The sequence below is a fragment of the Natrix helvetica genome (assembly GCF_964273705.1).
Source record: "Natrix helvetica genome assembly, chromosome: 15".
In the NCBI taxonomy this organism is placed as follows: domain Eukaryota; kingdom Metazoa; phylum Chordata; class Lepidosauria; order Squamata; family Natricidae; genus Natrix; species Natrix helvetica.
Genome location: NC_138565.1, coordinates 6,405,832 through 6,431,506, shown reverse-complemented (window position 1 = coordinate 6,431,506; position 25,675 = coordinate 6,405,832). Strand labels below are relative to the sequence as shown.

At 46.8% G+C, this 25,675-nt stretch overlaps 2 protein-coding genes across 3 annotated transcripts; one reads left to right on the top strand and one right to left on the bottom strand.

Annotated features, from left to right (window-relative positions):
- Nucleotides 1-601: 601 nt before the first annotated feature.
- PTRH1 (peptidyl-tRNA hydrolase 1 homolog) lies at nt 602-7,206 on the bottom strand. Its single transcript, XM_081967176.1, has 5 exons — nt 6,725-7,206; nt 4,767-4,986; nt 3,013-3,112; nt 1,498-1,543; nt 602-1,076 (listed from the first exon to the last, which is right to left on the bottom strand). The coding sequence occupies exons 1-5, from the start codon at nt 6,812-6,814 to the stop codon at nt 840-842; spliced, it is 693 nt and encodes a 230-aa protein (XP_081823302.1). The 5' UTR covers nt 6,815-7,206; the 3' UTR covers nt 602-839.
- TTC16 (tetratricopeptide repeat domain 16) lies at nt 6,667-24,981 on the top strand. 2 transcript variants are annotated; one of them, XM_081967157.1, is made up of 14 exons: nt 6,667-6,754; nt 9,251-9,364; nt 10,580-10,764; nt 12,144-12,234; nt 13,716-13,856; nt 14,971-15,071; nt 16,148-16,277; nt 17,471-17,685; nt 18,446-18,693; nt 19,661-19,802; nt 19,979-20,144; nt 20,911-21,044; nt 22,395-22,548; nt 24,307-24,981. In XM_081967157.1, the coding sequence occupies exons 2-14, from the start codon at nt 9,320-9,322 to the stop codon at nt 24,436-24,438; spliced, it is 1,884 nt and encodes a 627-aa protein (XP_081823283.1). In that variant the 5' UTR covers nt 6,667-6,754; nt 9,251-9,319; the 3' UTR covers nt 24,439-24,981. The 2 variants fall into 2 exon arrangements, with proteins under 2 accessions (XP_081823283.1, XP_081823284.1); XM_081967158.1 differs by having other exon boundaries at nt 6,682-6,754; nt 9,254-9,364.
- Nucleotides 24,982-25,675: the final 694 nt, after the last annotated feature.

Here is a 25,675-nt window from a genome sequence, read left to right as displayed (position 1 = left end):
GCGGGGAGTTCCCTCTGGCCATTCGCCCCGATCGGCTGCCGCTGTTGCATTTTTCTTTGGTCTTGTAGCCATATTAAAACTGGACAATACCCTCCGCATCTCAGAGCGCCCCAAAGTCTTCCTTTCGAAAGAGGGCGGGGAGGGGAAGCGGTTCGCCCCTCCTGGGGTGGGGAAGGACGGGCACCTCGACTTACGACTGGTCGTTCAGCAACCGTTTCCAAAGGACGGTGGCCGAAGCTCATCCCCGTTGCAGTGGCCCCCCGCGGCGGCGCGATTGCAGCTTTCCCACCAGAGAGCCAGGATACTAACAGGGGCCACCACATGGGCGTCTCGCTTACTGACCGCCCTAATGGGCAAGGCTCCCTTATGGGCCATAAGCCGAGGACTACCCGCCTATTCCTCCCGCCGTGGCACGAATCGTCGTTTTCCACCCCACCTCCAATTTGAGGGCAGCAGGAAGCCCCAAATGACATTTTTCTCACCACCCACAAACATCCCAAGGGGGGGACTTCATAAGTACTAGAAGCATGACTTTCCGTTTGTCCTCGAACTGTAATTTTGGGGGCACCAAAGAACGAAGGATCACAGGGTGTCTGTTATTTAATCCTCGACCCCCCCTTTTGTAAAATCCCTCACTGTTCACCGCAGTAGGGTGTTTGGATTATCCGGGCGCAGCCCCTTAAAAGACCCTAACCCTCATTGCTTGCTGTAAAGTTTTGTCCATTGTGTGAAGCCGCCACCGGCAGATAGCCTCAGTTCGCACAACTCCGCTCCATCAAAAGACACACACACGCAAGTCACTCGGCAGCTTTCACTTGGGCGGTCTTATAAGGTGGGTTTTAAGAGGGTCCCCGGCCTTCTGTCTTGGGAGGGGGGCTCACAAGGCCGTCGCAGGGACCCGGGAGCTCCCGTTGGCCGCAGTTCTGTCGAATATGCTGCAGCAGCATCGTGGTTGCCCTCTCCAAAACGGGCGGCAAGATCTCTTGCTCCGTGTCAGTGAACCGGCTGAGGACGTAGTCCTCTACGGATGCCTTTTCTGTCGGACGGCCGATGCCGACTCTGAGTCGAACCATGCGCTGCGAAGAAAAAAGGCACGAAGAAGCTGCAGTTGGGGAGACGGACGGGACAGATTCCGCCAAACCCTCTCAAGCATCTTTAGATCAGCTGACCCCTTTCCCCTTCTGAATAGGGCCCTGCCCGAATTCGCCTCCCCCACTCAGCAGAGGGAAACTGACTAGAACTTGGGCGCAGGCAGGCGGTTCTAACGATTCACGGCATAGCATTTTAAGCAGGCGTTTTAGCCTGGCCACCGACACACCGGTGTCGTGTTTAACCAAGCTCTAACCCCAGCGCTTGGGCCAGGCAAGAAATCAAAGGGGGATTGTCCGGGATCAGCCGAGAGAGGCCTGGCTGCTCTGATGCAGGATTTCAGCCAAGGATTTCCTGTTCTGACACGAGGGTGTAAGGAAAGGATCGGAAAGCAAAGATAAGACCTACGTCGGAGTGCAGGCTGTTGATGCAGGAACGGACTCCGTTGTGGCCCCTGGAAGATAAAAGGAGGCCTGTGAGAGCCTTCACAATGGGTTTATTTCAGTCCAATCCTAGCTTAATTGTGGCTTAAAGACCTGGCTAACCTAAGCCGGGAATGAGCCAGCCGCTTTAGAGGTACGATCGATAGAGTTGGACTGGAGACAACACAACACCAACAAACACCCTGAGAACTGCACAAAAAGGGTGGAATACAGAATTGTTACGGTTGTTGAACTAGAGTTGCCTGACTGATTAAGTGGGATCAAATCATCTAAGTTTTAACAAAGGAGAATTCTTGTAGCTCAGGGTTGAAATGAAGGGCTCCTTGGTGCTCTCTTGAGCTTGGCGGTTTTCTTGCAGACGTTTCATGACCCAGCTAGGTAACCTCACCAGGGTCAGTAGGGAATAGGGTTTGTAGGGAGGAGGAGGAGAAAGGAAAGGGGAGGAGGACTGTGAGGTCCTTGATGCTCTCTGAGCCGAGTGGTTTTCTTTGGTAGATGTTTCATTACCCAACGAGGGAACATCATCAGTGCTAGAAGGGAGTGGGTTTTGCAGAATGGAGGAGGAGGGGAAAGGGAAGAGGAGGAGGAGGAGGAGGAGGAGGAGGAGGAGGAGGAGGAGGAGGAGGAGGAGGAGGAAGAGGACTATGGGCTCCTTGGCGCTCTCTGAGTTTGGTGGCTTTCTTGCAGACGTTCCACGACCCAAGTAGGGAACATCATCAGTACTAGAAGGGAATGGAGTTTGTGGTGAAGAGGAGGAGGAGGAGGAGGAAGAGGAGGGGGAGGAGGAGGAGGAGGAGGAGGAGGAGGAGGAGGAGGAGGAGGAGGAGGAGGAGGAGGAGGAGGAGGAGGAAAGCTGCGGGCACCTTGGTGCTCTCTGAGCTTGATTGTTTTCTTGCAAACATTTCATGACCCAACTAGGGAACTTCATCAGAGCTAGAAGGGAGTGGAGTTTGTGGAGAGGAGGAGGAAGGAGAAAGGGAGGAGGAGGAGGAGGACTGTGGGATCTTTGATGCTCTCTGAGCTTGGCGGTTTGCTGGGAGGAGGAGAAAGAAGAGGAGGAAGAGGAGGAGGAAGACTGTGGGGTCCTTGGTGCTCTCTGAGCTTGATTGTTTTCTTGCAGACATTTCATGACCCAACTAGGTAACCTCATCAGTGCTGGTAAAGAGTGGGTTTGCTTTCAATTTATCTTCCGGTAGCTTCCCCTGACTTTGCACCAACGATGTTACCTACTTTGGGGTAATGAAAACACCTGCAAAGATCTAAGTTTTGTCCAGCATGAAATACCTTCAATGTTTAAGCCTCTCTCTGGTGCATTCATTGCTATTGTAATCCGGTCCCCTCCCCATTGCTGAGCCTGTAGTAAGAACGATGGCCCATTAAAACGAAAACACTCTACGGCTCTTAAACGCTGAGTAAGGCATCTGCGGGGGTGGGGAGGGTGGGGGCTGTCGACTAAAGATAACGGTTTGGCATCAAATACCTTGCACTGCCGCCTAATTTTAGGGAGAGCTTCCCCAGAGGTCGATCCAGGTCATCGTGGACCAGGTAGATATCTTCGACGTTCAGGTTGTATCTTTCCGCTGACGGGACAAGAAGAGATGGTTGGAGTTACGATCGGGGTTGGGAGACAACTGGTTGAATGAGGCACGTTTTATTTTTATCTCTTTTTTTTTGTAATGTCGGTTCCAGGGAAAGGATCCCCACCCCAAGTTATCCAAACACGGCGGGGGGGGGGGAAGCAGGTTTATGGAGGGGAGGGGAGGGAAGTGGCATTCCTAGATGTTTAGATACTAGGCAAGAAGAAGAATTGGAAAATGCCATCAGTGTGAGAAATTCATTACTGTTGGATCCTTCCTTCCTTCCTTCCTCTAACCCATTTTCCATCTCCTCTCTTCTTTCCTTATTTCCACCCCTCTTCTCTCCTCTCATTTCCCTCTCTTCCATTTCCATCTTCTTCCTCCCTCCCTCCCTGTCATTTCCATGTTCCTCCCTTCCTCTTTTCCATCTCCTCCTTTCCTCTCTTCCATTTTCCTCCCCCTTCCATTTCCATCATCTTCCTCCCTCCCTCCCATTTCCATCTCCATCCTTCCTCCCTCCCTTCTCCCTTCCCTTCAACTCCCTCCCTCCTTCTCTCCCTCCCATTTCCATCTCCTCCCTCCCTCTCTTCTCCCTTCCTTTCATCTCCATTTCCCTTCTTCCCTCCTTCCCTCCCTCCCATTTCCATCTCCTCCCTTCCCTTCATCTCCCTTCCTCCTTCTCTCCCTTCCATTTCCATCTCCTCCCTCCCTCTCTTCTCCCTTCCTTTCATCTCCATTTCCCTTCTTCCCTCCCTCCCATTTCCATCTCCTCTCTTCCCTTCATCTCCCTTCCTCCTTCTCTCCCTTCCATTTCTATCTCCTCCGTCCCTCTCTTCTCCCTTCTCTTCATCTCCATTTCCCTTCTTCCCTCCTTCTCTCCCTCCCTCCCATTTCCATTTCCTCCCTCCCTCTTTTCCTTTCCCTTCATCTCCATCTCCCTCCCTCCATCTCTCCCTCCCATTTTCATCTCTTCCCTCCCTCTCTTCTCCCTTCCCTTCATCTCCTTTCTTCCCTCTTTCTCTCCCTCCCATTTTCATCTCCTCCCGCCCTCTCTTCTACCTTCCCTTCATCTCCCTTCCTCCCTCCTTCTCTCCCTCCCTCTCTTCCATTTCCATCTCCTCCCTCCCTTCATCGGCATCTTCCCTCTTCCCTCCTTCTCTCCCTCCCTCCATTTCCATCTCCCCCTCCCTCTCTTCTCCCTTCATCTCCCTCCCTTTCCCCCTTCCATTTCCATCTCCTCCCTCCCTCCCTCTCCTCCATTCCCTTCATTTCCATCTCCCTCCCTTCTTCTCTTCCTCCCTTTTTCCCTCTTTCTCTCCCTCCCTATTTCCATCTCCTCCCTCCCTCTCTTCTTCATTCCCTTCATCTCCCTCCCTCCTTCCCTCTTTCTCTCCCTCCCTTCCATTTCCACCCCCTTCTTCTCTCCCTCCCTCCCTCCCTCCATAATTCATACATTGCTGTATGATTTGTTTAGACAATGTTGGGGTAAAAAAACCATTGTTCTTATCTTAACTGCCTGTATGCACAAAAACTAAGCCACAATCCCATCAAGGGCAATGTACTCAACAAACCCTCAATGGAAAACAACCGGTGGCACAGAGGGAAGTGGCCATCCCTTAGCGAGTGGGGAGGACACAAGAAGGGGTGTCTATCATACCCGCTGTGACCACCGAGATCCCATTGAGGTTCATGAACTTGCGGGGTTTCATCAGCAAAAGCTCAGCCTCTCCTAGGTAGGCAAACGCCACATCCGCGCAGCACTGCTTGTCTCTCTTCCACTGGTCAGCCACGTCCAGCTTGGAAGCCAGGTGGTTCAGCACCGCCATACCCACGCTGTGCCGGGTACCAGGGAAGGTGTGATTGCCCAGACCAGCCACCTGCAAAGGAAGAGGAGAATGGTCCAAAGGGAATAGATTTGCATTGCTGGCCTTCTACTGTAGGGATAGAATCAAGATCACGTGAAGTGTTGATACCACTTTATAAAGCCTTGGTAAGGCCACACTTGGAATTCGGCATCCAGTTTTGGTCACCACGATGTAGAAAAGATGTGGAGACTCTAGAAAGAGTGCAGAGAAGAGCAACGAAGATGACCAGGGGACTGGAGGATAAAATATATAAAGAACAGTTGCTGGTATTGGATAGAAGCAAGATCACGTGAAGTGTTGATTTTACAAGGCCTTGGTAAGGCCACACTTGGAATACTGCATTCAGTTTTGGTCGCCACGATGTAGAAAAGATGTGGAGACTCTAGAAAGAGTGCAGAGAAGAGCAACAAAGAGGATTAGGGGACTGGAGGCTAAAACATATGAAGGAACTGGGTATGTCTAGTTTAATGGAAAGAAGGACCAGGGGAGACATGATAGAAGTCATCCAATATCTCAGGGGCTGCCCCAAAGAATAGGGAATCAAGCTATTCTCCAAAGCACCTGAGGGCAGGACAAGAAGCAATGGGTGGAAACTAATCAAGGAGAGAAGCAACTTAGAACTGAGGAGGAATTTCCTAATAATGAGAACAATTAATCAGTGGAACAGAAGTTGCTTCCAGAAGTTGTGAATGCCCCCAAACTGGAAGTCTTTAAGAAGATGTTGGAATAACCATTTGTCTGAAGTGGTGTAGGGTTACCTGCCTAGGCAGGGGGTTGGACTAGAAGACCTCCAAGGTCCCTTCCAAATCTGTTCTATTCTATTTATTCTATTCTATTATATTCTATTCTTCTATTCTTCTCCAGATGTTCTGGAAATGGTCTACAGATCAGAACAGGTCCTGGAGGCCAAACCAGGCAAGATTCCCTAATTTCTTTCTTTTTTTTAAATAAAGAATTTTATTATTTTGCAATTACAAAAATAAACATTCCATCTTTCCTTATGCAGTGTCTGGGTGCAACCATCTCTGTGCAACATAGTTTCTCATTTGCCACATCTTTAACCTATTATTAACATTATTTCCCTAAGCTTCATATTATACTAAACTTTTAAACATTACAAAACTCTCCATTTTTTTCTTAATATCTACTAGTGATGATACCTAGTAGATTTACTACTTTATTCTCATCATACACATACTAACAGGTTTTCATCTTATTTATATCTCTGTCTTAATATATTTTCTACTTATTTTGTAGCCTTCTTCATTTCCAAACTCCTTTTTTTCATTCTCCAACCATTAGTAAAATGCTTCCCAAATCATATCATTTCATTCCCTTTAAATCCAGATTTCCCTTGCTTGCAATCCATCCAGATGTTTGCAGGAGGGTGGGACATTGCCTTGCCAGAGATGGAAACGGGGTGGGGGTGGGTGGGACAACATCTGCAACTCATGTAATGGAGACCAAACTGAGATCTAATCTGGTTATTAATGCAAGCCTCTAGCCCAAAACATCTGGAAGGAACAGCTGGCACGCTGCTCTATCTTTATTTAAATGTCTTCTCCCTTCTTGGCCCGCATATGGAAGGCTTTCGTTACAAAGAACCGGAAGTCTAATGGGATAGCTATGCCTGCTTTACCTCTTTGGGCTGCCCGGTCGAATTGACCCTCCCAACCCGGAAGCGATCGTCTCCAAACCGGAAGGAGCCTGGCCGTAATGGCGTTCGCTTGCCAGAGGCGGCTTTACTTACCATCACCCGTTTCTGAGCGGTTTGTAGCTCGTCGCTGCGGTGACCCAAAGCCCAGCGCAGGAGTTGTCCGAGGGGCTGAGAACGCATCATGGCCTCTTCCCCACCCCTTTCCCGAAGGCCCGGTTCCAGGGCCGGCCGTAAAGATTTTTTTAAAAAAAAAAAAAGGGGGGGGGGGGGAAAGGCCGAGCTCTGCGTCGCCGCCTTTGCCTCCCGGCTCAGTTAGTGTGACGTCATCAGGCTGGTGGCCTATCGCGGGAGGCCTGGCAGGAAGGTTTCCAGCGCCACCTTTCTCAGCAATGGAATAATAGTAGAATAGAAACCCTTAAAAAGATGCAAATGTGTAACTTGCTGCTTGAAAGTTAGAAATTAAAGTCAAAGCCTTTAGGCTGCAATAATATAATAATAATAGTAACAACAATAACAACAGTAGTAAATAATACAAAAATGCCAAACCCATTGTTATTGATGAATAATAACTAATAATAATGATATAATAATATAATAGATAATAATAATAGATAATAATAAGCAGCTGTTGAGCTACCAACCAGCTCCAAAGGCTGTGAATCTCACCCAATATTAAATTATTATTATTATTATTATTATTATTATTATTATTATTATTATTATTGCATCAACAGAAGTGTATCACAGCGGCCAGTTGTTTCACAGGATTTGGCATTAATTACTAGTCGGGCCCCACCCAGGGGCCTAGGACGTCGTAACGTATTTTCGTAATATGTGTGCAGATCCAAGCAGTGCAGCCTTTTGCATTTGACTGATGGTGATTTTGTCAATTTTTAACTGTTTTAAATGTAATTCCAGTGCTTTTGGAATAGCACCCAGTGTGCCGATTACCACTGGAATTATCACTGCTGGTTTGTGCCATAATCGTTGGATTATTATTATTATTATTATAAATATCAGTGGTGTTTGACGCATTATGTTCAGTTGACTTGAGTTTCATGTTTAATGAATAAAAGAGATGATAATAATAATAATAATAATAATAATAATAATAATAATAATAATAAAAAATAAAAATAAAAAAGGACACTGACAGCAACCCATATCAACCATTAGCACCAGTCAATGGTATTTGTGATGCTTTTTTGAATGTTCAGTTGACTGAGGTGCATGTTTAATGAATATAATATAATAATAACAATAACGACAACAACAACAACAACAATAATAATAATAATACCTTGGGAAGGACTTTATTGCTTAATAAAAGTGCCAAATCCAATCCCACTGTGCAGTCAACCATAATAATAAAAATAATTATGTTTTATAGTTACTAAATTTGCACTATAAGTGAGTGACAAGTGAACGAAATAAATAGGAATAAAAATAACACGAATGGGGGTCATAGTTGAAAACCTGGGATTCCTTAATGGAAAAAAAAGTAGCTTGGAGGCAGATGGTCAGCTTATTCCTATATGGCATCCTTCCAAAATATAGGCTGGGTCCTCCGTTCTAGCAGAAGGATTTTTTTTCCCAGATGAAAAACGTTTCAGAAAACATTCTTTACCAAAAACCAAGGTGATCTCTCAGAACAAAGAGCATATAAAGATGTTAACCATTTTGTTAAGTGCAGATAGTCCTTGTCTAGCAACTACAATTGGCACCAGCAACTTGGTTGTTCAGCATAAGGTTCACCCCCTCACACATACCTGCTAGTCGTTCCCAACTCTAGGGGGCGGTGCTCATCTCTGTTTCAAAGCCGAAGAGCCAGCACTGTCCGAAGACGTCTCCGTGGCCGGCATGACTCAACGCCGAAGGCGCACGGAACGCTGTTTCTTTCCCACCAATGGTGGTTCCTGTTTTTTTACTTGCACTTTTTAACGTGTTTTCGAACTACCAACTTGGCAGAAGCTGGAACAAGTAACAGGAGCTCACTCCATTATACGTTGCTAGGGATTCAAACCGCCAAACTGCTAACCTTTCTGATCGGCAAGCTCAGCGTCTTAGCCACTGAGCCACCCCTTCGTTCATGATAGAAGTCCCTAAATGAAAATACGACGGCACTTTCAATCTTACTTAAGCTTTCCTTTGCTTTACCGACTTGCAGAGGTGGTAAATGCAAAGATTGGCCCTGAAGTTACTTTTTGATCACTCTCACAACTGCAAACCGTTGCCAAATGAGACAGTTGTTAAACAAGGACCGCCTGTACTTGAGAAAGAAAGTTGGCATCTTACAGACCAGCGTAAAATCCTGGAAAGACGGACACTTTAATGTTGCAACTGAGGCATTGTGTGTTGGCTTTTTTTTTTGGGGGGGATTTTCTATAGCCCTTTGGTAGGTTTTAATTCTGGAAGTTGCTTTGAAAATCCTTTTAGGGAAGAGCTGAAACAAGTTTTTCCTCTAAGTCAGGGCAATAAGGAACACAAGCTGACTTTTTGGCTTTGGAGAATATGAAAACTAAACTTAAGTCTCTTCCACGCAATCTTTCTGTGCTCCAAAGACTTGGAAACCTGACAAGGAAACCTCCTTTTTAAAATTCCTCTGTTTTTCCTCTCCAGCAGATTGAGCCCGCCAAGCGGTTGACATAGAAACCGGGGGACGCAAATTACAGAGCAGCTGGAGGAGCAATGGAAGATGAAGAAGAGGTTGAAGAACCGAAAGCAAAGGGGAAGGTGAGGAGAAGCTTGCACCCCGGCCGAGAACAAGTGACCTGGACGGAGTAGGAGAGAATAGTAACTGCTATCTTGTAGTAACGGTACAAGCAAAATCTTCCTCTCAAAATTATGGGAATCCTTGGTGGGAAATCCTACCCCATAGCCTGCAGTTCTTCCCGTAGCAATTTTGCAGAAATACCAAACCAGCTTTGGGAGTTGGTGCCGTGGCCTACAGGTGGAGCTCTCGCCTCACAATTACGAGGCTGTGAGTTCGATCCTAGGGAGATATTTCTCTCTTTGGGCACACAGAGAATATATCTGCTGAACGAAACTCCGCGTTGGTGACAGGAAGGGCATCTGGCCAGTAAATGGTCACCTCCATTCAGTTGCTGTGATTGTGGGGTCATTAAAAAAGGATGATGATTTCCTGAAACAAATCCCAAAGAAAGTCAGAGATAAAAGAAAAAATATATTCGTTTTTAGCGAAAAAAACTATTTGAAAAAGGGGTTTGGTTTCGGTGGCTTCTGCCAGAAGGTATGTTGATATTCTGGGAGGGCAGTAGAGTTAGAATTAATACAACTATGGAGGCGGAGGCCTTCATGGAAAAAAACAATGCTCTCCTAGATAAAGCTGTTGACACTATACAGGACACGGGAGGTGCCGGAGCCTTGCTGGTGGAGGGGGGGGGGGGGAAGAGGCAGCATCGAGAAAACTTAGATCGCAAAAGTGAACTAGAAAAACACTGCAATTGCTGATATAGGGAATTTCTTTCTGTTGGATATAAAATAGATTGAAAATATTGGAAGATATAAGGTAAAATATGCTGTCAAAAAATTGTTAAGTAGTATTTTACTTAATGTATTAGCAAGTGAAAATTACGAGAGTCGGGGGGGAGTGCCATTCTCTACACAATGTAGCTGCCATAATTTGTACCCTTTTTCCTAAAAATTTTGTAAAACCAATAAAACTTTTGTTCCAAAAAAAAAAAAAAAAAAAGGATGATAAGTACCAAACTAGCTTTGTTTTTTTCAGAGGAGTCCCGGGGTAGATATTTGCTTTTAAAGAGGCATTTTTGTGTTAGTTACTCAAATAGGTTGGATATCCCTCTGTTTTCCTAACAAAACCAAGTGGCTCCCCTTGGCCAACGGGGGGGACGGGGACGGGGGAACAGGACTCTCTGTGTATGTCCAGAGGACCCGCTGACTTTTTTCCCCATCCTTCCTATCCTGCAGGAGGTGAAGATGTCTACCATCGTTATGACACTCTTCCCGACGGCCGTCACCGAAGAAAAGCTGCAGGAATCCAAGGAAAAAGCCATCACTCGGATTTTTGGCCCCGCGAAGACTTTGCTGAAGGTTAAAAACCCCCAGAGAGCGGGAGATTATGAAAGCATCTTGAACAGGAAAATCGATGAGCAGTACGTGTTCGTTTCCTCCCCATCCCTAAAACACGGATCAGGGAATCATCCTGTCCTAAGAAAATTCCAACAGGAAACAAGTGGCGATAGCGCACAATCAAAAATTCTTACTTTTTAAAATCAGAGGTTCATTGTTTCTAATAATTTGGAACATTAGAAATGAACAGATGTAAAAGATAAAGTAGCAGTAATGCACTGCATTAACATATTAATGCAGAGGGCCAATGAGATATAGCAAGTCCTACAAGGACTGCTATAAATACAATACAATACAATAGCAGAGTTGGAAGGGACCTCGGAGGTCTTCTAGTCCAACCCCCTGCCTAGGCAGGAAACCCTATACCGTTTCGGACAAATGGCTATCCATCATCTTCTTAAAAACCTCCAGTGTTGGGGCATTCACAACTTCTGGAGGCAAGCTGTTCCACTGATTGATGAATTTAGATAGATAGATGATAGATAGATAGATAGATAGATAGATAGATAGATAGATAGATAGATAGATAGATAGATAGATAGATAGATAGATAGATAGATGATAGATAGATAGATGATAGATAGATGATAGATAGATAATAGATAGATAGATAGATAGATAGATAGATAGATAGATAGATAGATAGATAGATAGATGACAGATAGATGATAGATAGATAGACAGATAGATGATAGATAGATAGATAGATAGATAGATAGATGATAGATAGATAGATAGATAGATAGATAGATAGATAGATAGATAGATAGATAGATAGATGATAGATAGATAGATAGATAATAGATGATAGATAGATAGATAATAGATAGATAGATAGATAGATAGATAGATAGATAGATAGATAGATAGATAGATAGATGATAGATAGATAGATAATAGATAGATAGATAATAGATAGATGATAGAAAGATAGATAGATGGATGATAGATAGATAGATAGATAGATGATAGATAGATAGATAGATAGATAGATAGATAGATAGATAGATAGATTAATAGAATAGAATAGAATAGAGTTGGAAGGGACCTTGGAGGTCTTCTAGTCCAACCCCCTGCCTAGGTAGGAAACCCTCTACCGTTTCAGACAAATGGTTATCCAACATCTTCTTAAAGACTTCCAGTGTTGGGGCATTCACAACTTCTGGAGGCAACTTCTGTTCCACTGATTCATTGTTCTCACTGTCAGGAAGTTTCTCCTCAGTTCTAAGTTGCTTCTCTCCTTGGCTTAATCCACGTGAACTGAATGCTTCTGTCCAGATAGGCAAATGGTTGGTCTTTAATTCTCCTTCCCAATGTTTAAAGATGCTTCGGATTGGCAAGAGATGGATGGGCCTCTGGCCTCAACCCTTCTGATTTCCTTTTGGATATTTTTCTTTTACAGTTGCCAAGAAGGTCATCTCCACTTCTCCCAAGGGGAATGGGAGAAAGCCATCACTTGCTACACCAAGGCCCTGAATCTGGATCCCAGCAAGGTAGATGTGGGGGTGGAGATTGGCAGCCTCAGCAAAAACAAAAATAATGAACGATAATGAGCCACGTTGATGGTTCTGTGCGGCCGGGGTGCGGTATCTTCTTTTCCTTCCTGGTATTTAGCTCTTGGCCACGTTGCTCGCATCTTTCAATTCATATTGTTTTTATTTGTTTCCTAGTACGATTTGATAGCTTATTAGTAACCTATGACTATCACTGTTGTGTCTTTTTATTCTTGATTAATGTTATTAATCTTTTTATTCTCCTTATGTACACGGAGAGCTTCTGCACCAAAGACAAATTCCTTGTGTGTCCAATCACTCTTGGCCAATCAAGGATGCTATTCTATTCTATTCCATTCCACTCCATTCCATTCTGCTATTCTATTCTATTCCTATTTCTTTTCTATTCTATTCTATTCTATTTTTATTCATTTCTATTTCTATTCATTTCTATTTCTATTCTATTTCTATTCTATTCTATTCTACTCTATTCCTATTTCTTTTCTATTCTATTCTATTCATTTCTATTTCTATTCATTTCTATTTCTATTCATTTCTATTTCTTTTCTATTTCTATTCTATTCTACTCTATTCCTATTTCTTTTCTATTCGATTCTATTCTATTCTATTTCTATTCATTTTTATTTCTATTCATTTCTATTTCTTTTCTATTTCTATTCTATTCTACTCTATTCCTATTTCTTTTCTATTTCTATTCATTTCTATTTCTATTTATTTTCTATTTTCTATTTCTATTTATTTTCTATTTATTTTCTATTCTATTCCATTCCATTCTATTCTGCTATTCTATTCCTATTTCTTTTCTATTTCTTTTCTTTTTCTATTTCTATTCTATTTCTATTTCTTTTCCATTCCATTCCAATCTATTCTATTTTTCTATTTCTATTTCTTTTCTATTTCTATTTCTTTTCTATTCCGTTCCGTTCCATTCCATTTTATTCTATTCTAGTTCTAGTTCTAGTTCTATTCTAGTTCTATTCATTTCTATTTTTTTCTATTCTGTTCTATTCCACTCTATTCCTATTCCTATTTCTTTTCTATTTCTATTCATTTCTATTTCTTTTCTTTTTCTTTTTCTATTTCTATTCATTTCTATTTCTTTTCTTTTTCTTTTTCTTTTTCTATTTCTATTCTATTTCTATTTCTTTTCCATTCCATTCCATTTCATTCTATTCTATTTCTATTTTTCTATTTCTATTCTATTTCCTTCCTGTTCCGTTCCGTTCCATTCCATTCCAGTTCTAGTTCTACTTCTATTCTAGTTCTACTGTTGGGATGGGATAACCCGTCTATTCTGAGTATTTGTCACCCAGGTTAGAAGCGGAGGCACTAGGCCACTCTTTCTCAACCTTGGCAACTTTTAAGGGGTGGGTGGACTTCAACTCCCACAATTCCCCAGGCTGGACCACCAAATGCCAAGGAGCTTCCGAAGGCCCATCGTGGGTTCTTCTTCTCCCCAGGGAGAACTTTACGAGAAGAAAGCGGAAGCCTTTCTCCAGCTTTGCGACTTCCAGTCTGCTGCCATGCACCTTCGGAAGGTCTACCGTATGTCGCCGAAGGAGGAGATCCGAGAACACCTGGCCTTCATTGTATTCATACAGGTGGAGTTGAAGATATTCTTGGAAAGACTTCCTTCCTTCCTTCCTTCCTTCTTTCCTTCCTTCCTTCCTTCCTTCCTTCCTTCCTTCCTTCCTTCCTTCCTTCTCCTTTCCTCCCCATCATTCCCATCTCCTTCTTTCCTTCCTTCCTTCCTATCTTCCTATCTACCTTTCTCTCATTCTCATCTCCTTCCTTCTTTCCATACTTCCTTCCTTCCTCCTTCCTCACTCCCTTCCTCTCATTCCCATCTCCTTCCTTCCTTCTTTCCTTCCTTCCTTCTCCTTCCCTCCCTGTCATTCCCATCTCCTTCCTTCCTTCCTTCCTTCCTATCTACCTTTCTCTCATTCTCATCTCCTTCCTTCTTTCCATCCTTCCTCCCTCCCTCCCTCTCATTCCCATCTCCTTCCTTCCTTCCTTCCTTCTCCTTCCCTCCCTGTCATTCTCATCTCCTTCCTTCCTTCCTATCTACCTTTTTCTCATTCTCATCTCCTTCCTTCTTTCCATCCTTCCTTCCTTCCTCCTCCCTCCCTCTCATTCCCATCTCCTTCCTTCCTTCCTGCCTGCCTATGTACTTTCTCTCATTTCCATCTCCTTCCTTCTTTCCATCCTCCCTCCCTTCCTCTCCCTCCCTCCTTCCCTTCTGCTCCCTCCCTCCCTTTCATTTTAATCTCCTTCCTTCCTTTCTACCGACCTACCTACCTTCCTACCTTTCTCTCATTCCCTTCCCCTCCCTCCCTCCCTTCCCTTCCCCTCTCTCCTTTCCTTCCTTCCTCTCATTCCCACCTCCTTCCCTCCTCCCTCCCTCCTTCCTTTGCCTTCCTCCCTTCCTTCTTCCTCCCTTCCTTCCCTTCCCTTCCTTGCCCTCCTGCCTCCATCTTCCCTCCTTTCTTCCCCCCTTCCTTCCTTCCCTTTGCTCTCTCCCTCCCTTACCCTCATGCCTCTCCTTTTCAGCCTACACAGTTCATACTATCTCATATTTACAAAGTCAACGCTACTTTATTATCATCTGGCGTAATAATAAAGGCGTTGAGGCTTCCATGTGGATGGAAGAAAAGAAGGGAGGGGTGTTTTCTGCAACCTCCTCCTTACGACGCCCACCATCCCTTCCCTCACCAGGGCCAGTCTCTGTATGAGCAGAAGGTTTACCTCGATGCCCTCGACTCCTTCACTCACGCCTGCGAGCTCCAGCCTCAGAACACACTTTACCGCATGAGGAGGTAAACAAAAAACTTAGGGGCATTGAATAAACAAAACACCCCGAATTTGTTTCCCAAAGTTTTAAGAACAGGATGATCAACCAGGCAATTAATATTCTTAAAAAGAATGGGGATTCTAAAATGCCCTTCTATCAAAGGACGACGGATGTGAGAAGCACCTGTTGTGTTCGTTGGAGCTTTCAGCAGATTCGGAGAGTGAGGAGGTTGGGGAGGAAGATGGGCCAGTCCTGGAGTCTAGGGAAGGCTCAGATGGGGGCTCTGTGTCGGAGGCAGAGATGAGGCCAGAGCCGTCTGATAGTTATCAGCTGCCTTTGGAGTCAGAGATCAGTGAGGCAGAAGAACAGCTGGAGCCTGTTCCCAGTGTGAGTTGCCAGACGAAGGGAACAGCTAAGAACTTGGGAGTAAGGCCACAGGTGGATGATGAATAGCAATAGCACTTAGGCTTAGTGCTTTTACAACCCTCTCTAAGCGGTTTACAGAGTCAGCCCTTTGCCCCCAACAATCTTGAGTCCTCATTTTACCCACCTCGGAAGGATGGAAGGCTGAGTCAGCCTTGAGCCTGGTGAGATTCGAATTGCTGGCAGCGGGCAGAACTAGCCTGCAACACTGCATTCTAACCACTGCGCCACCACGGTTCATGGAGGGAAGGAAGGAAGGTGAAAAGGAAGGGCAATAGCAATAGCCCTTAGACTTATATACCGCTTCACGGTGCTTTCCAGCCCCCTCTAAGCGGTTTGCAGAGTCAGCCTCTCGCCCCCCAACAATCTCGGTCCTCATTTTATGCACCTGGGAAGGACGGGAGGCTGAATCAACCTTGAGCCAGTCAGTATCGAACTGCTGGCAGTGGGCAGAGTTATGGGAAGGAAGGAAGATAACAATAGCACTTAGACTTATATACCGCTTCACGGTGCTTTCCAGCCCCCTCTAAGCGGTTTGCAGAGTCAGCCTCTCGCCCCCCAACAATCTGGGATCCTCGTTTTAACGACCTTGGAAGGACGGAAGGCTGAGTCATCCTTGAACCCTCAGCAAATCTTTTCCAAATGTCCGTCAAACCTCTTTTTTTTTTCATCCGTCAGCATCGCCTGCCTGGCTGCGATGACCCGATTCAACGATTGCCTTCAGATGGTCAACGAGGAGGTGGAGATGGAGAAGGAGAACGCCGACCTCTTCGTCCTGAGGGCTCGTCTCTTCGAATACTTCGGGAAGGTGAAAAACGCCCCCCCCCCCATTGTCTTCTGGGAATCGTTCTCAGCCGCCCGTTAGATCTACACGCAGGTCGTCCTTGAACGTACGACCGTTCGCTTACCGACGATGCAAAATCGTGTTGGAAAAAGTGACTTACGACTGGTCCTCCCTTTGGGACCATTGTGGCGTTCCCCTCCCCTCCCCCTGCCAGTTTGGGATCAAAGTCCAGGGGAGGAGGTCCTTGGTGCACTCTGAGCTGGGGAGGGGGTTTCTTGGAGACGTTTCATGACCCGATAGGTAACATCACCTTGTGATTCGCCTAAGAATGGCAGCGTCTCTCCTGACCTAGGCTTCCCCAAAAAGCACGAGGCAGAGTCCTGGTCCCGACAAAACCCCTTTTATTAAACAAATGTGAATCCCTCTCCTTCCCATTCAGCCAAGGCCTGGCAAAGAGTCTCTCAAAGGAGTATTTATGACCACAGACCTTATCTATCTTGGAAAGCGGCCATGTAAATATTTTCCCAATGAGGTGCTGTGCAAGGAGAGACTGGGCACAGAGTCTCTGAGATTCAGGGACAGATCTTCACACTCCTGAAATGAATCTAACCACCGAACGAACGAATTATTCCCTGCAAAAGCCCCTTTCGCTCCTCTTTTGTTTCCTATGGGAGGGGCCAATCACCTTCCACCTGTGGCTTTACTCCCGAGTCGGCTCTTGTTCCTTAGCTGTTCCCTTCTCCTGGCAGCTCTGCGCATGCGCACACTGGGAACAGGCCGATATCTTCCAAATGCCACGCTGTAGCGGCAATTACTTGGCAAGAAGTCAGGGACAGATCTTCGCCCGGATGAATTGAACTAATGGCCTCCTGCAAACTCCACTCCCCAGTCGCTCCTCTTTTATTCCCTCTGGGAGGGGCCATTCACCGTCCATCTGTGGCTTTACTCCCTAGTCGGCCCCTGTTCTTTAGCCGTTCCCTTCGTCTGGCCACTCTGCGCATGCACACGCTGGGAACAGGCTCCAGCTGTTCTTCTGCCTCACTGATGTCTGACTCCGAAGGCAGCTGATAACTGTCAGATGGCCTCGACCCCCTCTCTGTGTCCGACACAGAGCCTTCCCCAGACTCCAGGACTGGCCCATCTTCCTCCCCAACCTCCTCACTCTCCGACTCTGCTGCCGGGGGCCCACAACAGCATCTGCTTTGCTCCCTCCCAAGGCCAGCTGCTGTTTCTGCAACATCCAGGAAGCCCTGGCATTGGATCCAGACCACGCGGAAGCCCGGCTTCTCTTGAAGAAGATGACCAAGGAGGCGGAGAGGTGCAAAGACTACGCCGTCACCTTGGCCATCAAAGGCAACCTGAAAGGAGCCTTGCTGAAGATCAACCGAGCCATCAACTACAACCCCTTGGATGAAAAGTACTTCCTCTTCAGGTACCCGGGGGAGGGGAGGGTGGGGCTCCAGTCCGATCCCCTTCACAGGGGCGATTCAGGCCGCTTCGCCCAAACTGGTAGTATAAAATACTACCAGTTTGCCCGAACTGGTAGTTAAAAGATGCTAAAAGAAGTAAAAGAAGCTGTGAACTCCACCTAGGCGTCAGGAAGGGCATCTGGCCGGTAAAGGCTCAGCTCCATCCAGTCTCCCCGACTCCACCCTGATGTAGGGATTACAAGATCATTGTAAGTGGGGGCGGGGGGGAGATGTTATAATTCGATATGTAAGGAAGCTAAAGCGATGCGGTGGGCTCAGGGGCTAAGACGCTGAGCTTGTCAATCAGAAAGGTTGGGAGTTTGGTGGTTCGAATCCCTAGCACTGTATAACGGAGTGAGCTCCCGTGACTTGTCCCAGCTTCTGCCAACCGAGCAGTTCGAAAGCACGTAAAAAATGCAAGTAGAGAAATAGGAACCACCTTTGGTGGGAAGGGAACAGCGTTCCGTGCGCCTTCGGCATTGAGTCATGCCGGCCACATGACCACGGAGACGTCTTCGGACAGCGCTGGCTCTTCGGCTTTGAAACGGAGATGAGCATCGCCCCCTAGAGTCGGGAACGACTAGCAAGGGGAAAACTTTACCTTGAAGGAAGCTAATTGCTTCTGGCGTGGCTGTGTTGAAATTTTCTCTTGAGTTAGAAAAATCGTTGTTAAGCCCCTGGATTCACCTCTGCTGGTTTGCTTTCCCCCTCAACCCCTGGAAGAGGGACCCTCCTGCGCAGGCTGAAGGACTTCAGCGCGGCCATCGACGACTACCTGAAGGCCGTCGAGCTGTGCCCGGCCGATGAGGCCAGCGAGGTGCGTCGCGAGGCTGAGAAGCAGGTGCTGCTGAGCTACAACGACTTTGCCGTCCACTGTTACCTCAAGGGCTGCTACGAGGAGGCGGTGTTTCTACTCAACAAAGCCATCAAAGGGGAGAAGAACGAGTTCGGCCTCTACATCAACCGAGGGGGTAGGTGGAGAAGGCGCTTCTGCTTCCGCCCCCCCCCAATCTCCCTTGTTGTTGCAGACGTTTCGTGACCCAGGTAGGTAACGTCATCAGTGCTAGAAGAGGGTGGTGGGGAGGAGGAGGAGAAAGACTTGGTGGTCTCTGAGCATGGCTTGTTTTCTTGTGGACATCTCATGACCCAACTTAGTAAGCTCATCAGTGCTCAGGTTTACCTCGTTTGGGTCTGCAAAAAAACCACCAAGGTAAACAAAACACCAAGGACCACACAGTCCTCCTCCTCTTCCTCCTCCTCTTCCTCCTCCTCCCCTTCCTCCTCTTCCTCCTCCTCCTCCTCCTTTTCCTCCTCCCCTTCTTCCTCCTCCTCCTCTTCCTCCTCCTCCTCCTCTTCCTCCTCCCCCTCTTCCTCCTCCTCCTCTTCCTCCTCTTCCTCTTCCTCCTCCTCCTCTTCCTCCTCCTCCTCCTCACCACAAACTCCACTCCCTTCTAGTACTGATGATGTTCCCTAGTTGGGTCGTGGAACGTCTGCAAGAAAGCCACCAAACTCAGAGAGCGCCAAGGAGCCCATTGTCCTACTCTTCCTCTTCCTCCTCCTCTTCCTCCTCTTCCTCCTCCTCTTCCTCCTCTTCCTCCTCTTCTTCCTCCTCCCCCTCTTCCTCCTCCTCTTCCTCCTCCTCCTCTTCCTCCTCCTCTTCTTCCTCCTCCTCCTCCTTCTCTTTCTTCTCCTCCCAACACCCCACTCCCTTCTAGCACTGATGATCTTCCCTAGTTGGGTCATGAAATGTCTGCAAGAAAACCGCCCAGCTCAGGGAGAAACAAGGATCCCATAGTCGTCGTCCTCCTCCTCCTCTTCCTCCCCCTCTTCCTCCTCCTCTTCTTCCTCCTCTTCCTCCTCCTCCTCCTCCTCCTCTTCCTCCCAACACCCCACTCCCTTCTAGCGCTGGTGATGCTTCTCTCTCTTTCTCTCCCGCAGACTGTTTTCTGAAACTGGGCCAGCTGAATTTTGCCATGGCGGATTATCAACAAGCTTTAGAGCTGCGCCCTTTAGACCCCAAACTCCGGCATCGCATCGCTTGGCTCTCCAACGAGACCGGATTGGAAGACTTCCGCGAAAAGTAGGCTGGGGTTACGTCGGGAGGTCTGGTGGCCAGATCTCTTCGGAGGGGAATGCTCTAGTTGCTTTCTTAATAAATCTTATTTGGATTTCTCTTGGCAACTTGTTGTTCATAGTATAGCTTGTAAAGACTTCGAAACCCTCCCTCTGCCTCTGTCTCTTTGGGTGTGTTTCCAGGCAGTACCTGCTGGCTGAAACACATTTCTCTTCTGCTGTGGACAACGATCCGTGGGAAGTGAAGTATTATCTGAACAGGGCGAAGACTCGCGTCTTTCTGCAGGAGTTCCTGGGAGCTAAAGAAGATATGATCAGCGCCCTCTTACTGAACCCCAACAAGGAAGAGGTGGGTCGAGGCCATCCCCCACTTACGACCACAATCGTGCCCCCCCAATTTTCCCCCAAGGAAATAATTAAGTGTTATGTCAAATAATTAAGTGTTATTTCCTTGGCTCAGCTGATAAGGGAGGAGAGCTTGTGGCTTAGAGGCTAATATAACTGCCTAACATGTAAAAACAGCCCAGATTCGAATCCCAGTAAGGGTATGGCTAGCTGATGAGAGCTTAATAGCTTGAAATAGATCTATACTAGTCTCCCTTTATTTATTTATCAGCAAAAATGCAACACAAGAAATGGTTTCCTGCCTGGAAGACTTCTAGGGTGGAGCTGAAAGGCAAAAGGGAAGCAGTATGTTCCCTCCCAAATTTGGGCATACCAGGTGCTTTGAAATAACACAATATAAATAAATAAATAAATTCGAACCTGGGCTGCTTTGACATAACACTAAATCATTTCCTTGGCTCAGCTGATAAGGGAGGAGAGCTTGTGGCTTAGAGGCTAATACAACTGCCTAACATGTAAAAACAGCCCAGGTTCGAATCCCAGTAAGGGTATATGGCTAGCTGATGAGAGCTAAATAGCTTGAAATAGATCTATACTAGTCTCCCTTTATTTATTTATCAGCAAAAATGCAACACAAAAAATGGTTTCCTGCCTGAAAGGCTTCTAGGGTGTAGCTGAAAGGCAAAAGGGAAGCAGTATGCTCCCTCCCATATTTGGGCATACCAGGTGCTTTGACATATCAGTTAAATATACATATACATTAATTCCAGGTTCGGAGCTTGATGGCCAGCCTCTTTCCCGGAGAGAGCGCAGAATCCCTCCTTGGCAGCAAAGTTGGGGATCTGACCAAAACTCTCCTGGATCGAAAAATGAAGTCTTTTCCCGGGGGGAAAGCCTTGCAGAGGTATTGAATTGAAATCCCCGGGGAGGTTTATATTTTCCCCTTCTCTTATCGGCACCCGGGAACTTCTCGTTCAGCTGGGAGAATGGAACTCTTTCCTTCCTTCGGGCCAAGCTGCAACCCTGCCGGAGCAGATGGGAGTTATAGTCTGCGAGCTGGGAGATTCTCCCGCGCACAAGCCCTGCTTATATCTGCATAGCCTCGGTCCCTGTGGGTGCCTTGCATTCCTTTTCAGCCCCACCGTCCCTTAATTAAGGCCAGCCCAATTAATAACACCCAGTTGATACAGAACGAGGATAATTTTAAGCGTGTTTGGCAAAGTCCGCCCCGCCAATCTCCCGCGAGACGTGTTTCTAGAAGCATCCATGGTGCTGTCTGTCTGTCTGTCTCTCTCTCGTTCTCTCCTGTCTCCCATTCTTTTTCCTCTCGTCTCCTCTATCTCTCCTTTCATTCTTTTTCTTTTCTTTCCTCATTCTCTCTCCCCTCTTATTCTCCCTCTTCTCTCTCCTCTCTCTCTCTCACTTTCTCCTCTTGTTCTTTTTCCTCTTTCTCCTTTATTCTCTCTCCACTTTGTCTCTCCTCTCTCATACTTTCTGTCCCATTCTCTCCTCTCTCTCATTCTGTCTCCTCTTTCCTCTTATTTTTCCGCTTCTCTCCCTTCTGTCTCTCCCGTTCTTTCCTCTCGTTTTGTTTCCTCTTTCTTTCTTCCCTTATTCTCTCTCTCCTCTCTCATGCTTTCCTCTCTCTCCTTCTGTCTCCTCTCTCGTTCTGTCTCCTCTTTCTTTCTCTCTCCCCCCTTTTTCTCTCCTTTCTTTATTCTTTCCTCTCTCCCATTCTCTCTCCTCTCTCATTCTGTCTCCTCTTTCTTTCTCTCTCCCCTCTTTTTCTCTCCTTTCTTTCATTCTGTCTCCTCTTTCTCTCTCCACTCTTATTTTTCCACTTCTCTCTCTTCTGTCTCTCCCGTTCTCTCCTCTCTTGTTTTGTTTCCTCTTTCTTTCTTCCCTTATTCTCTCCTCTTTGTCTCTCCTCTCTCATGCTTTCCTCTCTCTCCTTCTCTCTCCTCTCTCGTTCTGTCTCCTCTTTCTTTCTCTCTCCCCCCTTTTTCTCTCCTTTCTTTATTCTTTCCTCTCTCCCATTCTCTCTCCTCTCTCGTTCTGTCTCCTTTCTCTTTTTTCCTTTTTCTCTCTTTCCTCTTTCTTGTTGTCTCTCTCTCTTGTTCTCCTCTCATTCTTTCTCTCCCCTCATTCTCATTCCTCTTTCTCTTTTTTCCTCTCTCATTCTCTCCCCCCCCTCTCATGTTCTTCCCTCTCTCGTTCTCTCTCTCTCTCTCTCTGCTTTTCCACCACCTCCCAGGCCTCTGAAATCTGCAGGATCCGAACCCCCAACCAATATGTACGTTGAGATTGGGGACCAGCAGGCTGAGACATCGGTGGCCAAGGAGGAGGAGGTTTGTGAAGAAAAAAAGCTGCAAAAGAGACTGGCCGAAAGTCAGCAAAGCTCACACCAGGTATCTCAATCCCTTGAAAGGAAAACAAGACATTTTATTCATTTACTTATTAAAAGCTTATGCCGGGAGACTGGATAGGGGAAGGTGGGGCCGACATTGCGGCGGTACGACGCGCGATCTTGCAGCTCCAAGATCGCCGTCAATATCTCTGCCACTGGACAGTCCTTTTGGACCTAAATCATCCCGTAGAGATGGTGACAGAGAAAGGCACATCCTGCTGATCCCAGGGACATCGCAAAGTCCCTGGTTGATCCAGTAGAAGCCTTTTTTGCCGGCGGCTGCGAGGCAGCCATCAAAGCAGCTAAAGTCGGGGACAGCTTTAGTATGGAAGAAAGAGCAGGAGAGAAAGTGTGTCGATCTGGTGAGAGACATTTTATTCATTTACTTATTAAAAGCTTATGCCGCCCAACTTCCCCATAAGGTGGTTCCTGGAAGTTGACTCAGGGGCTTTTCATAGCTCGCTGAGAACTATTAACAGGTTGCAGAGGGTTACCGATCCAGCTACTACAAAAACTGGTTCAGCAAACTGGTTCAAGTACTCTTGTATCTTTTCATCCAGCTCTTTGCAGCTGAAAACATCCACAAAAGATTATCTTTCCACCCCTTCGGAAACGTTTTTGCCCAGGAATGGTATGAAGCCAGGCGCTGGACTAGATGGTCGCCAAGGTCCCTTCCAACCCTACGAGTCAGAGAAAGGGTGTGGCCAGCGGAGTTTAGCTCTGCCTGGAGGCTCTGATGTCTCCCTGCCCCTGCCCAGTTCAAAAGCCAAGAGGCCAACAATTCTAACACATGAGCCGTGGTTTCCCAGTGGTTAGAATGCAGCATTGCAGGCTAATTATGCCCACTGCCAGCAGGTCGAACCTCCCTGGCTCAGGATTGACTCAGTCCCTTCCTTCCTTCCGAGGTCAATAAAACGAGGACCTGGATTGCTGGGGGCCAGAGGCTGACTCTGTAAACCGCTTAGAGAGGGCTGGAAAGCACTGTGAAGTGGTATATAAGTCTGCTATTGCTATCTATGTCTGCCTGCCTGCCTACTTACTTATCTATCTATCCATCCATCCATCCAATCTAAGAGCCGTGGTGGCACAAGTGTTTAAAAGGCAGCATTGCTGCCTAATTCCCACTGCCAGCAGTTTGATTCTCACCGGCTCAAGGTTGACTCAGCCTTCCATCCATCTGATGTGGGTAAGATGAGGACCTCAGATTGTTGGGGGCAAGAGGCTGACTCTGTAAACTGCTTAGAGAGGGCTGGAAAGCACTGTAAAGTGGCATATATGTCTAAGTGCTATTGCTATCTATATCTGTCTGTCTGTCCATCTGCCTGCCTGCCTATCCATCCATCCATCCATCCAATCTAAGAGCCCTGGTAGCACAGTGTTTAAAATGCAGCATTGCTGCCTAATTCTGCCCATTGCCAGCAGTTCAATTCTCACCGGCTCAAGGTTGACTCAGCCTTCCATCCATCCGAGGTGGGTAAAATGAGGACCCAGATTGCTGGGGGGGCAAAAGGCTGTCTCTGTAAACCGCTTAGAGGGGCACTGTAAAGCACTGCAAAGCAATATATAAGTCTAAGGGGTATTGCTGTCTCTCTGTCTGTCTCTCTGCCTCTCTCTTTCTCTCTCTCATCTATTGCGGTGGCGCTGTGGCTAGAGTGCAGTACTGCAGGCTACTTCTGCGGCCTGCCGGCTGCCCGCAATTTGGCAGTTCAAATCTCACCAGGCTGACGTTTGAGTCAAACTTGTCCCGTGTGTCTCGCAGGCAAACGGAGAGCTGAAGGAAGCCCGTCAAAACAAGCCAACTCTGGAATCCAAAACCGTCTGGATAGAGCCCTGCTCTCGTCCTCCCCCCAAGGAATGCCCCAAGGAACCGTACTGCTGGAAGAAATTCTAAGAAGGCGTCGGTCAGTTTTAGGCCTGTCCGAAGAATCGCCTGGGGATGGAACTTCCCCCCACCCCCCATGCTTTTTCTCCCCAAAATATCCTGAATTTCTAGGGAGTCAAACAAATAGGTTTCTCTCATCAAATGCCTTGTTGGCTTAAAACCACCCGAGGAATCTGGATTCACCGTGAAAAGATTTAGGATCCCTTGGCCTGATTTTGCTCGGCTAAGATGCTTCGTTTTTCTGTAACCAAGAACCTGAAATCTTGGAAAGGGTCTGGGGGGAGTGTGATGCCATCCCTCCTTCCTTTCAGGGCCCTGAGTGACTTATGGCGCACCCACCCCCAGGGAAAAGTCTATCCAGCGGGACGAAGCAAGCTACCACCGGAATAAATCTTTCCCCCTAATAATTGCTTGGAATCTTGGAAAACTGCAAGCGGGAATAATGCAACTAACTTCCGTTGCATTTATTTTTTTAAAGACTCTGGGAAAAACCTGGTATATAAAGTTGTGCTTTTCCTGCTTTTCGTTTCAATAAAGCAAACTTTTCGAAGACCTTAAGGGACGTCCAGGTTTTTCACATTTATTGTGCGTTCAGTCCAGTACTAAACCAGAATAAGGAGGAGCTGCTGGTATTTTCCTGCATGTAGCTGAGACTCGGGGACGCGGTGGCTCAGTGGCTAAGATGCTGAGCTTGTTCGGCGGTTCGAATCCCTAGCGCCGCGTAACGGAGGGAGCTCCCGTGACTTGTCCCAGCTTCTGCCAACCTAGCATTTCGAAAGCATGTCAAAAATGCAAGTAGAAAAATAGGAACCGCCTTTGGTGGGAAGGGAACAGCGTTCCGTGCGCCTTCAGCGTTGAGTCAAGCCAGCTGTTAGGCCTGCAGTTATATTCCTTTTTGGGATCTTTGGCCTGCCACACACTCTCTATGCTGTTTCATTAGTGTAGTAATTGGGAGGGGGAATAGAAGAGTAGAATTGTGGAATGTGTTGTTGTCATTCCTTTCTAGAAGCCCAAGGTCATCTTTTGTCTCCGCACCTCTGCACCTGACCGGAAAGAAGGAAAGAAAGACACACATAGAGAGAAAGACAGAGCAAGAGAGAAACGAAAGAAAGAGAGGAAAGAAAGACGACAGAGAGAAAGGAAAGGAAGAAAGAACGAAAAAGACACAGAGAAAGGAAAGAAAGACAGAGAAAGGAAAGAAAAACAGAGTGAGAGAAAGAAAGAAAGACAGATAAAGAGAGAAAAG